Source organism: Nerophis ophidion, linkage group LG23, assembly GCF_033978795.1.
Source record: "Nerophis ophidion isolate RoL-2023_Sa linkage group LG23, RoL_Noph_v1.0, whole genome shotgun sequence".
In the NCBI taxonomy this organism is placed as follows: domain Eukaryota; kingdom Metazoa; phylum Chordata; class Actinopteri; order Syngnathiformes; family Syngnathidae; genus Nerophis; species Nerophis ophidion.
The window spans coordinates 33,105,244-33,118,406 of record NC_084633.1 but is presented as its reverse complement, the minus strand read 5'-3'; the positions used below and the strand labels follow the sequence as shown (position 1 = coordinate 33,118,406).

The 13,163-nt window shown below is 40.4% G+C and overlaps 1 protein-coding gene across 2 annotated transcripts; it reads right to left on the bottom strand.

Moving 5' to 3' along the window:
* Positions 1–333: 333 nt before the first annotated feature.
* On the bottom strand, positions 334–11,101 carry pex12 (peroxisomal biogenesis factor 12). 2 transcript variants are annotated; one of them, XM_061884205.1, is made up of 4 exons: positions 10,890–11,101; positions 7,251–7,401; positions 3,803–4,338; positions 334–1,660 (listed from the first exon to the last, which is right to left on the bottom strand). In XM_061884205.1, exons 2-4 carry the CDS (start codon positions 7,371–7,373, stop codon positions 1,267–1,269), a joined length of 1,053 nt encoding a protein of 350 aa, XP_061740189.1. In that variant the 5' UTR covers positions 7,374–7,401; positions 10,890–11,101; the 3' UTR covers positions 334–1,266. The 2 variants fall into 2 exon arrangements, with proteins under 2 accessions (XP_061740189.1, XP_061740188.1); XM_061884204.1 differs by having other exon boundaries at positions 7,251–7,386; positions 10,890–11,098.
* Positions 11,102–13,163: the final 2,062 nt, after the last annotated feature.

The window sequence follows — 13,163 nt, the reverse complement described above, 5'->3', positions numbered from 1 at the left end:
TCATTAACACTTAAGGCCTTTTCTGTCCCCAGTTGCTATGGTGATTCGTAGAAACCAGCGCTCCAGTGATCATGGCTTTTTATTGTGGTCTTAACTCAGAATTGATTAACTAATTCGGATCAGCTGTTCTGGAAGCTGACACTCATCTTTGGGTAAACTTAAAAGTTTGTCGAACCTCCTACCTGGAATACCCTCCAGATCACATCCGGGTTAAATGTATCAAACCGACTTATTTTGAACTCCAATTCCAATAGCAAACAATACGTCTGTATTGTGGTAGTAGTAAGTACACAACAATAAACATATATTTAGCAAATGAGACGCTCCACAAAATTTCCAATAGTCTGTTTATTAAACTTTATTAAATATTTAAAAAACCCATGAAGTATTGATTTGACATATAATCCATGTATCAATTCTGTAAGACAAATTATACATCATATTCATTTCAATTACTCTACAAGAGCAGCCTTGATTACAGTTGCAACGTTTACTTCGGAGTTAAAAAGTTCACGTTGTACAAACACAAACGTCACCTTTTTTGCGCTATTTTCAAGAAGCTCCAGAACCACAGGAGTCAAAGTCAAGACATTAAATCTTAACCAAAAAATTTACAATTTTTTTTTCTTCATAGCACATAAACAACCGAGATGTGATACATCCAACCAAAATAATATGATTAACCATAAACTGTTTATTAGGTGTACTCTGTCAAAGTTCAGAGATGCGAGTTTTGCGCACTCATTTATGTGTATTGTGGACACCACTGTGGGTGCAAAACCTTGTACAGTGGAACACGTTTGCGTTGACTTCACATTGACATAACTGAGGCGGAAACGAGTCATTGTTTGCACAGAAACATAATGATAATGAAACTTTTTTGCAGTTAGTTGACATAGTTTTTCGACATTTTGTGCATAGTCTTTTTTTTTTTTATTATGAATATTTTATTAGTGCTCAGTTGCAATATGTCTGTGACTAACAGGCGCCGTAAACATGTGGTAAAGAAATTATTTGTAATATCATATAATATTGATTATATCACTGGCAAGAGTGTCAAATGTGTTCACTGTAAAAACAATTGCTAAGTACCAAAAACTAAGGAATTGTGAGTCAATCATGCTCAATTGCTTTGTAAATTTATATCCAAAGTATTGTGAAGCTGAGATTGGGTTGGAATTGCTCCACTTTATTTAATTAGATTGATAAAATTTGACTGTACTGTTATAAATGAGACGTGGAACTGGACCAAGTCGGTCAAGTGATCTAGCTCTCTGGCGAGTAGATCTTGATGAGGTGCTGCAACTCTGTCGGGAAGCCGGTGAGCGGACAGCGGCGTTTGGCTTTCACGTACGTATACACGCAGCGATAACAGAAGACAAAGCCCGACGTGGACAGGGCGGTGGCGTTTACCCGGAGCCTCCGGCAAAGCGGACAGTGCGTGTTGTCACGGCTCTCGCTATAGTCGGCCGTCTGCAGGTGGATGGGGGGTGGAGGCACGGGGAGGGAGGTGAGGTTTTTCACGGTGGCCTGGTTGTCGGAGGAGTACCACCACTCCAGGAACTGTAAGAAGAAGACCCCCATAGAGAGGGAGGTGGAGAGGGAGATGCCCACGGCCTTCGCCGCTTGTGACGTCACCCACCACATCCTCTGTGACACGCTGCAAAAAAAGCAGAGAACACATTGTGAGTTTGGAAGAATTATTGTCATTATTTCTTTGTCGTGGCCAGGGGAGTTTATTCACTCAACTGCAGGGTACCAAGCATCTCTCAGGAGTATGTATTTGTACTATGTATTATATTGCATAATAACAGTGGTTCTTAAAGGCCTACTCAAACCCACTAATACCGACCATGCAGTCTGATAGTTTATATATCAATGATGAAATATTAACATTGCAAAACATTCCAATACGGCCTTTTTTAGTTTACTAAATTACAATTTTAAATTTCCCGGGAGTTTTTTCGTAAAAAAGGCCCCGTAATGATGACGTCACAGGCTGTTAGGAAATATGAGCGCTGCGCACACACACAGCTAAAAGTCGTCTGCTTTAACCGCATAATTACACAGTATTTTGGAGATTTGTGTTGCTGAATCCTTTGCAATTTGTTCAATTAATATTGGAGAAGTCAAAGTAAAACGATGGAGTTGGGAAGCTTTAGCCTTTAGCAACACAAACACACTGTGATTCCTTGTTTAAAATGCACGGAGGTGAAACTTTACTATGGATCACAGCGAACATGGATCCCAACCTAATTTCCCGCAAAGTGTCCTGTTGAAAACGTTGCGGTATGATGACGCGTGCATTTGACGTCTCGGGTTGTAGCGGACATTTTTTTTCCACCCGATCCAAGCTACAAGTAGTCTGCTTTAATCGCATAATTACACAGTATTCTGGACATCTGTTTTGCTGAATCTTTTGCAATTTGTTCAATTAATAATGGAGACGTCAAAGTAGAAAGATGTAGGAGGGAAGCGGTGTATTGCAGCTGCCTTTAGCCACACAAATACAGCCGGTGTTTCCTTGTTTAAAATTCCCGAAGGTGAAGCTTTACTATGGAACAGAGCGGTCAAGCGAACATGGTTCCCGACCACATGTCAACCGACAGGTTTCGGTGAGAAAATTGTGGTAATAAGTCGGCTCTTACCGTAGTTATGAGCGGAGCTTGCGTCCTCCTGCAGCTGCTGCGGACTATAACCTCCTCCCACCGGAGACACTGGCGGTCACCACACCCGTGGCCACACTCCTCTGACTTTCAGGTACCATATAATCTCACTAAAACACTAGTAACACAATAAGCAGATAAGGGATTTTCCAGAATTATCCTAGAAAATGTGTCTAATAACATCTGAATCGCTCCCACTGTCCTCGCCTTTTTTTTGTCTTTTTTTTTCCTAGTCCTTCACTCTCACTATCCTCATCCACGAATCTTTCATCATCGCTCAAATTAACAAGGAAATTGTCGCTTTCTCGGTCCAAATCGCTCTAGCCCGCAGATAAGGCTATGATTGTAAACAATGTGAGGATGTGATGAGCTCTACAACCAGTGACGTCACGCGCACATCGTCTACTCCTCCCGAAAAGGCAAGGCTTTTTTATTAGCGACCAAAAGTTGCAAACTTAATCATCGATGTTCTCTACTAAATCCTTTCAGCAAAAATATGGCAATATTGCGAAATGATCAAGTATGACACATAGAATGGACCTGCTATCCCCGTTTAAATAAGAAAATCTCATTTCAGTAGGCTTTTAAACGTATCACCATAATGTGAGGTGAATTATATTTATATAGCGCTTTTCTCAAGTGACTCAAAGCACTTTACATGGTGAAACCCAATATCTAAGTTACATTTAAACCAGCGTGGGTGGCACTGGGAGCAGGTGGGTAAAGTGTCTTGCCCAAGGACACAACCGCAGAGACTAGGATGGTGGAAGCGGGGATCGAACTTGCAACCTTCAAGTTGCTGGCACGGCCGCTCTACCAACCGAGCTATACTGCCCCACAATGACCAACATTAAAATAAAGTACTGTAGTAGGTCTAAGTATTCAATAAATACAAGCCAGAGGTTTTATTTAACAATTTTGGTAACTAATACTACACACAATTTTTGAATATAGGAAGATAAAACTTTAGTGGCGTACCACGAGATGGAGCCTGCGTACCACACCATTTCAGAATCACTTGTAGTAATAATAATAATAATAGTGGTCCAGTGTTGTGTGAGATTGCATGACAGTTTAATTATAACTTTAAGTGTGCCTAATGTTGCGGCCAGCGAGTGTGATTCGGCGAGTCGTACCTGGCACCAGCCTGGCTGCCACTTTTGCTGGCGTTCGGCTCCATGTCTCGGACATCTCGCGCGGTGAGCCGAGCCAGTCGGACGTTCGCCAGCCACAGCAAAGGACTGTGGGTACGCACCGCTCCGAAGACAAAGAGCAGCTGCTGACAGAAGACCCAGGACTGCCAAGCTGTGTTGACATACGGGTAAGCTGCCACCGCCGCCCGGTACAGCCTCTGGGTCCTGCTCTGTGCGAGCCGTATGGAGAAGTCTTCCTCTTCCCTTTGGCGCGCACACCTGGCCTCCAGCTTGGCCCGCAGATAAGGCACCAGGCAGAGAAGGAGAAGAGACATCCAGCAGGTCTTTCTTGGAAGCCCCAGGCAAACAGGATGGCCCCGTCCTCCTGTAACCCTTTTCAGTCCGTAGAAGTTCTCAGAGAAGGAGGCGCTACAGTGAAACAGGAAGTGATTCTGCAGGAGGACATCCAGCAGCAGGTAGAACTCATCAAAGCGCCGCCACAGGAACCCAAAGAAAGAGGGGTTGGACTCTGCCAGAACCTGAGGTCATAAAGCCATCAGAATTAGTTAGGAGGAGGAGTGGATCGTGTATTGTGTTCCAGTTCTCCCCTGAACGTTTAAATATTTAAACGTTGATTCCTATTTTCCTTGCTCAGCCTGCCAACCAGAAGAATCTGCCACAGCTGACTGTATCTTCATACACAGTGTGGAGCCGCTCCCCTGACCCCGAATTTCCACTGAATGCGAAACGGCCGCGGACCAACTTCATCGCTTCACCGTTCGGCAATCCCCACCGCTGTTCTGTTGGGGCTCCATCGTGGAGCGAAAAAGTGCGGACATTTACGAGATCTCATGAATCCGTGCATAATCATGTGATTAGGGAGGTAGAAATAAAGCGGACGACAAAACGTTTATGTCCTTCCAGAGAAGCAAAAGCAAATAAACTCGGTCCTGCCTTGATAACAAGCAACAACACAACAGTAACATCATCCCCGGCCAGCGTGTCACACAACCAGTCCTCTGCTTTCCTGGTCTGCTGATATTTGACGCAGGCCGTCATAACCCCATTTAGCTTACAGGGAAATAACTGTACATTATTCTTTAGTTATTATTCATAATGTTCTCATCCATTTGTGGCAACAAGATGAAATTACGTCTGAAAACTTTGATAAGTAAACTGGATAATTTATTTTGTGTTTGTCGATGACTTCCTGTCCAACAAGAGGGACAAGCGGTAGAAAATGGATGTATGGATGAACAGATTTGATGCGGCATCTCGCAAAAATAGAAGCTCTGCATATATTTAGCATAGGAATGTGAACGGTAACGGCAAGTTGGTGACGGTCCACGGGCAAAAAACGGAAAGAGTCTCCCGGCGCAAGCGCGAAAAATAAACTATATTTGATACAAGTATTAATATGTTTGTATATTGCACACAGGAGGATTTTAAGGGCAAAAACTAAATTATTTCAATGAGGAGTGGATAGTAGTTTTTGCTTTTCTTTCATTATGGATATCTTTCAGTATTTTTCGGGGTATAAGTCGCACCTGCCGAAAATGCATATTAAAGAAGGAAAAAACCAAATTCGCACTGGAGTATAAGTCACATTTTTGGGGGAAATGTATTTGATAAAACCCAACACCAAGAATAGCATTTGAAAGGCAATTTAAAATAAATAAAGAATAGTGAACAACAAGCTGAATAAGTGTACGTTATATGAGGCATAAATAACCAACTGAGAAGGTGCCTGGTATGTTAACCTAACATATTATGGTAAGAGTCATTCAAATAACTATAACATATAGAACATGCTATACTTTTACCAAACAATTTGTCACTCCTAATTGCTAAATCCGATGAAATCCTATACGTCTAGTCTCTTACGCGAATGAGCTAAATATTATTTGATATTTTACGGTAATGTGTTAATAATTTCACACATAAGTCGCTCCTGAGTGTAAATCGCACCCCAGGCCAAACTATGAAAAAAAAAAAAACTGTGACTTATAGTCCGAAAAATACAGTACTTTTGACTTTTTTTTGATCAAACAAATGTATTTAATGAAATAAAATAAACTAGTTTATATATTGTGTTGATATTTTTAAACTTGAAATATAAATTTACAGTTATTACATGTGATCGTGTCGGCCTATTTCACTCATGAATGATTGGTATCAGAATCGGCAGCATAGAAACCTGATCGGAACATCCCTATCTCTTAGACAAACAACAGAATATGTGTAAATGTTTTTTATGACGTTTTTAAAAATAAAGTGAGACTTTTGTGAAACTGTACTCATGTGAAAATAAACTTTACAAGATACATATTTAAGTTCAAAGATTGATATGTATGTATTGGTTGAAAATAGCCCTGCGAGAAATTCAGAGTACCAGAATTTTTCGGACTATAAAGAGCGCTTGACAGTGCGCCTTATAACACGGTGCACCTAATGTACGTGTTATTTGTGTTTGTACTTACCAATTTTATTTTGCACACTGTGTAATGATATGTGTGAGCAGTAGATGGCAATCATACATAAGAGATTTGTGTGGACTGCAGGTTGACGCCTGTTCAAAAAATGCCGCTAGTAAGTACCGGTTAGCAAGAAAGATCAAAATTTTGATGTTTCATTGAGAATATAGGACATTGCACATGGCGCTCAAAAATCTGTCAAAATGTTTTAGTTCGACTTTGGTAAGCTACAAAACTGCAACGCTTGATACATTGTTGGTGCATTACGGCTACCGTAGTCAGACTTACCGTGCTTCGTGTGTGTATAAGAACCCCAAAATGGCACCTATTTGGAGACATTATCTGGTGTTTTGTTTTGCCCTGTTGTGCAAAACCAAATTTTCTTACCTAATGGTTCCTGCTGAAGTGTATTTGGGATCGGCATAAATCACAAATATTTGTGCGCGTCTGCTATTGTAATCCGCACCATAGTCAGTAAACTCCCTCTTTTTCTCCATCATCCTGTTGTACAGCATTCACCATCCCTTGTTGCCATTTGTAACACAAAGTAGTGTGTAATTCAAACTTAATCGGTCAGTAGAGTACCTAAGGAAGTGCTAAAAACTGCAACAAAGATGACGGGGATAAGACGTAGTCAACGTGGAGGCACGTAAACAAAACCTGTCCACCAAATGGCGCATCCTGAAGAGACAGTCAGAAAACGGCTCGAAGATTGTCTGTAAAAAATAATACAAGCAACATTTTGACCAACAAACCACCATTACATGTTATGTAAACTACAAGGAAGTTTTTGACCCCTTTAAAACTTCCTTTAAAATCCAGTGCACCTTATGGTCCGAAAAATACTATGTTTTTAACACTGCCTCCTAAAAGAATCGTAATCGAGAAACGTTGGGAACCGGAATCGAAAAAAGGAAGGGGATTCGTCTAAATTCAGACGCTGCCAAAACCCAATTAGTAGCACAGAGGGGGCTCACCTTGACAGCATGTCTCAGTGCTGGTTTCACTGCCTCCATCAGAGACTCTTGAGCCAAGACCTCAAAGATGGACGGCTGCTCCCTCGCACTGCCGTAGGTAAGATGAGCTCCGGCCTCAGCCATGACTGCTGCTGACCTACCACACACAAAGCTATATTATACAGTCTATCATTCATCCATCCATTTCCTACCGCTTGTCCCGTTCGGGGTCGCTGGAGCCTATCTCAGCTACATTCGGGCGGAAGGCAGAGTACACCCTGGACAAGTCGCCACCTCATCGCAGGGCCAACACAGATAGACCGACATCATAAAGTCTATAATACCATACTGAATATAAACCTCATGCATTAACAAGGAATAGAAAAAAAGGCTTTGATTTAAAATCCAAGTATTTATAGGCATATGTGCCCAATTACCACAATACCTTTTAAAGGAAAATAACAAAACTAGGTGAAACAGGACTGCGCCAGGGTAGTCATTTAAATACAAAAATGCTGCTTTGCCAATGTGTTTTTTAAACCAAACTTTTTTCACAAAGGAAAATTGTATGGCACCATTTTGATATATTTTGTACATTAAAGATCCTTAAAGGCCTACTGAAACCCACTACTACCGACCACGCAGTCTGATAGTTTATATATCAATGATGAAATATTAACATTGCAACACGTGCCAATACGGCCTTTTTAGCTTACTAAATTGCAATTTTAAATTTCCCGTGAGTTTCTTGTTGAAAACGTCGCGGAATGATGACGCATACGCGTGACGTCACGGACTGTTAGGAAATAATAGTGCTGCACCACTAGCAGCTAAAAGTCGTCTGCTTTAACCGCATAATTACACAGTATTTTGGACATCTGTGTTGCTGAATCTTTTGCAATTTGTTCATTTAATAATGGAGACTATAAAAAACAATGCTGTTGGTGGAAAGCGGTGGATTGCAGCTGTCTTTAGCACCGAGACACATCTGGTGTTTCTATGTTTGTTCTGAAGTGGAGCGGTCAAGCGAACATGTTTTCTCTACGTCAACCAGCATGTTTTTGGATGGAGAAATTGTGATATATATCTTACCGGAGAAATCATTGGATTATTCGTCGTCCTGTAGCAGCTCTGAGACACTTCGTGTTCACCACAGCCATCCGACCTCGAGGTATGTCTTTACAATCTTTACAATCTCACTAAAACACTATTAAAAAAATAAGCAGATATGGGATCTTCCAGAATTATCCTAGTAAATGTGTCTAATTACATCTGAAATGCTCACACTGCCGCCGCCCGGAGCCCTCACTTTATTTTATTTTTTTTCCTAGTCCTTCACTATCAATATCCTAATTCACGAATCTTTAATCCTCGCTCAAATTAATGGGGAAATTGTCGCTTTCTCGGTCCGAATTGCTCTTACTGCTAGTGGCTCCCATTTAAAAACAATGTGAATATGTGTGGAGCCCTGCAACTCGTGACGTCACGAGCACATACTTCCGGTAAAGGCAGGGCTTTTCTATTAGCGACCAAAATTTGCAAACTTTATCGTCGATGTTCTCTACTAAATCCTTTCAGCAAAAATATGGCAATATCGCAAAATGATCAAGTATGACACATAGAATGGACCTGCTATCCCCGTTTGAATAAGAAAATCACATTTCAGTAGTTTAAGTAAGGGCAGCACGGTGGAATAGGGGTTAGTGCCTGTGCCTCACAATACGAAGATCCTGAGCAGTCCTGGGTTCGGGATCTTTCTCTGTGGAGTTTGCATGTTCTCCCCGTGAATGCGTGGGTTCCCTCCGGGTACTCCGGCTTCCTCCCACCTCCAAAGACATGCACCTGGGGATAGGTTGATTGGCAACACTAAATTGGCCCTACTGTGTGAATGTGAGTGTGAATGTGTGAATGTTGTCTATCTGTGTCTATCTATGATGAGGTGGCGACTTGTCCAGGGTGTATTCCTGCCTTCCACCCGAATGCAGCTGAGATAGGCTCCAGCACCCCACGCGACCCCAAAAGGGGACAAGCGGGAGAAAATGGATGGATGAAGATCCTTAAGTAGATTATAAGCTATATGTGTTGTGTAACATACCTTGTGTTACAAGTTTGTTTGATTGATTGATTGATTGATTGATTGAAACTTGTATTAGTAGATGGCACAGTACAGTACATATTCCCTACAATTGATCACTAAATGGTAACACCCCAATAAATTTTTCAACTTGTTTAAAGGCCTACTGAAACTCACTACTACCGACCATGCAGTCTGATAGTTTATGTATCAATGATGAAATATTAACATTGCAACACATGCCAATTTGGCCTTTTTAGTTTCCTAAATTGCAATTTTAAATTTCCCGCAAAGTGTCCTGTTGAAATCGTCGCGATATGATGACGCGTGCGTTTGACGTCCGGGTTGTAGCGGACATTTTTTTCCAGCCCGATCCAAGCTATAAGTAGTCTGCTTTAATCGCATAATTACACAGTATTCTGGACATCTGTGTTGCTGAATCTTTTGCAATTTGTTCAATTAATAATGGAGAATTCAAAGTAAAAAGATGTAGGTGAGAAGCGGTGTATTGCGGCTGCCTTTAGCCACACAAACACAGCCGGTGTTTCCTTATTTAAAATTCCAGAAGGTGAAGCTTTACTATGGAACAGAGCGGTCAAGCGAACATGGTTCCCGACCACATGTCAACCGACAGGTTTCGGTGAGAAAATTGTGGTAATAAGTCGGCTCTTACCGTAGTTATGAGCGGAGCTTGCGTCCTCCTGCCGCTGCTGCGGACTATTACCTCCTCTCACCGGAGACACTGGCGGTCACTACACCCCTCCGACTTTCAGGTACCATATAATCTCACTAAAACACTAATAAAACAATAAGCAGATAAGGGATTTTCCATAATTATCCTAGTAAATGTGTCTAATAACATCTAAATCGCTCCCACTGTCCTCGCCATTCATTTTTCCTAGTCCTTCAATCTCACTATCCTCATCCACGAATCTTTCATCCTCGCTCAAATTAATGGGGAAATTGTCCCTTTTTTCGGTCTGAATCGCTTTAGCTGCTGGTGGCCATGATTGTAATCAATGTGAGAAGCTCTACAACCACTGACGTCACGCGCACATCGTCTGCTACTTCCGCTAAAGGCAAGGCTTTTGTTTTAGCGACCAAAAGTTGCAAACTTTATCGTCGATGTTCTCTACTAAATCCTTTCAGCAAAAATATGGCAATATCGCAAAATGATCAAGTATGACACATAGAATGGACCTGCTATACCCGTATAAATAAGACAATCTCATTTCAGTAGGCCTTTAAGTCGGGGTCCACGTTAATCAATTCATGGTAAGTGACAAAGCAAATTAGAATCATATGAAATAATTATCTCATTAATAATCCTTTTATTTTTACAATATGCCAAAAAACCGGACTGCAGAATGGAATTGACCCCGAGCAGCACTATGAACGCACCGGCACTTCAATAATATTGTAACTGTACACACAACGGGGTCATAGTTCCAAAAGATAGCAATTTTACATGTATAAAAAACAGAAATTAAATCAAAGAAATGAAAAAAAGGTGAAACTAGGTTGTATATATTGTGTTTGTTTAAAATGTTTGAAAATGAAGGAACAGTGAGCTAAGATAAGCTTACCTGAACCTCAGCTAAATGATGAAGTTGTGGCGTCCTCTTCCAGCTTAGTCAACATGATACTTTTTCACCAACATTATACATCATGGCACTTTAAAAAAACAGAAAAATATTGTTATGGTACAGTAGCTACATGTTTATATAGTTCCGTAAAACCTTTCACACGCGCTGCAAAATCACATGACGTCACTTCCGCATTGAGTTACTTTTTTCCAAGCTTTATTTAAAAGGCAGTCTAGAATTGTTGAAACAGTACATAGTTTCTGTTAACATCAAAATAACTGCATTCTTGAAAAATAAAAAAATATATATTCATAACACACACAGCCCAGGAGACCACATAACGTTGTTTAGTTTTAAGCCTTAAGGTTAGAGTTTTTACGTTCTCGCTTTACACAACTGGCTCTTTCAGCTCCCCGTAGTCGGTTCGATGACATCGACGCTCAACTACATCAACAGCAGGAATTTGGAGCGTTTACCAGATATTAATTAAATAAAACGGTAATCTTGAAACGTTAGGTGAATATCATTTTAGTGATTATCCAACAAGTTGCGTCTTTGGGATAACTAAAACAGAACTCATATATGCATTTTTTATTTTGCTTCTGTTATTGAACACACATAGAAGCATGCACAAATTGAACCCATATTTCCTTGAATTGCTGCCCGGGCGCTAAATAATTTAAATCCTCTTCTCACTCCTGCGTTTACCAAAGGCATGCGGTAAAAGTAAGCATGCACTAATTATTTTAAAACCTCTTCTCACTCCGGCATGCAGTAAAAATTTGAGTGTTATGTAAGCTTGGACCTTAAATCCTACTGAAGAGCTCTTAATCTTCTTCCCTTTATGAGATTTCAATTTACCAGTATTGAAATCAGCCTCCTCCATTTTGACAATGATGACAGGGGAAGTGTCACTCGTGACGTCACGAGTTTGACCAGGCGGTAATACTAAGCATGCGCTAAATATTTTGAGAAGCGAGTTTGACCCTTTTTATTATATAGATTATGGCATAGTAAGTCTGCTTTTTTGGACAATCAAATCCATATAATAAATACTAAATAACTTAAAATGTTGGTATTGATCTAATACAGAGTACGTACAGGACCAATATCGCAGGTAATGATACTAATGATCATACCTTTTTATTTGAAAATGTTCAATGATTTTTTTCCCTTTGATTTGTTGATCATGATTATAATCAGAATGAAATACAGGACAAAATAAAGCAAATAAATCATTGTTTTTATTTTTTCTTATTTGTGAACAATTGTAAGCAGCACTTTTAAACCTTCATAAAATATTTTCATAACTTTTGGGATAATACATGGACGTACAATTTGTTGAAGGACACCTCTGTCATGGCCTCGGGGTTCTGTATTGCTTTAACTGACACTTAACAATTTTGAGGAGGGTGGCAGGAACCCTGACACACACAAAAATGACAAATGTGCTGACTTGCTTTACAGCAAACATCACTCCCCCTTTCCCAATTTGTTAAAAAGACAGAAGACGATGCGAACGCCTACGCGCCACCAGAAAACTGAAAGAAGTAGAAGTACATCTACGTGCAATTACTGCTATCAACAACCAAATAAAAAAAAAGTTATGTCTGAGAACACAAAAACATAAAGGGAGGCTACACGTTGGCCGAACTTTTACTCACTTTGCGCAAGCTCAAAGACAAGGAGGGATTTTCTACCGATGCTGCCTTGGTTCAGTTCCTGCTTTACTAGTAAGTACCTTTTGATGCTCAAATAAAAATTATAATGCTAATGTTAGCTATCGGGAATTTGCGTGGTAGCAATAATGGTCAATGGAAAAATGCGGTCTTCCTTTTGGCAAACCACTACCGCTTTTGTCTACTGGTGCTGCCAAAATTAACCAAAATAATGTTTTTAAGTGAGGCTTTAATCAGAATGCAATTTTTAATCTTTTTTTAAGTATGACCTTCCCTCAGATTTAAACCCACAACCTTGTGTTTGGAGAGCATAACTGTGTACCCATTGAAATACACAAATTGCACCATTAAATTATTCTTCCATACGAATGCAGCTGAGATGGGCTGCAGCACACCCCACAACCAGAGGTGGGTAGTAACGCGCTACATTTACTCCGTTACATCTACTTGAGTAACTTTTGGGATAAATTGTACTTCTAAGACTAGTTTTTATGCAACATACTTTTACTTTTACTTGAGTATATTTATAGAGAAGAAACGCTACTTTTACTCCGCTCCTTTTATCTACAATCAGCTCGTTACTCGCTACTTTTTT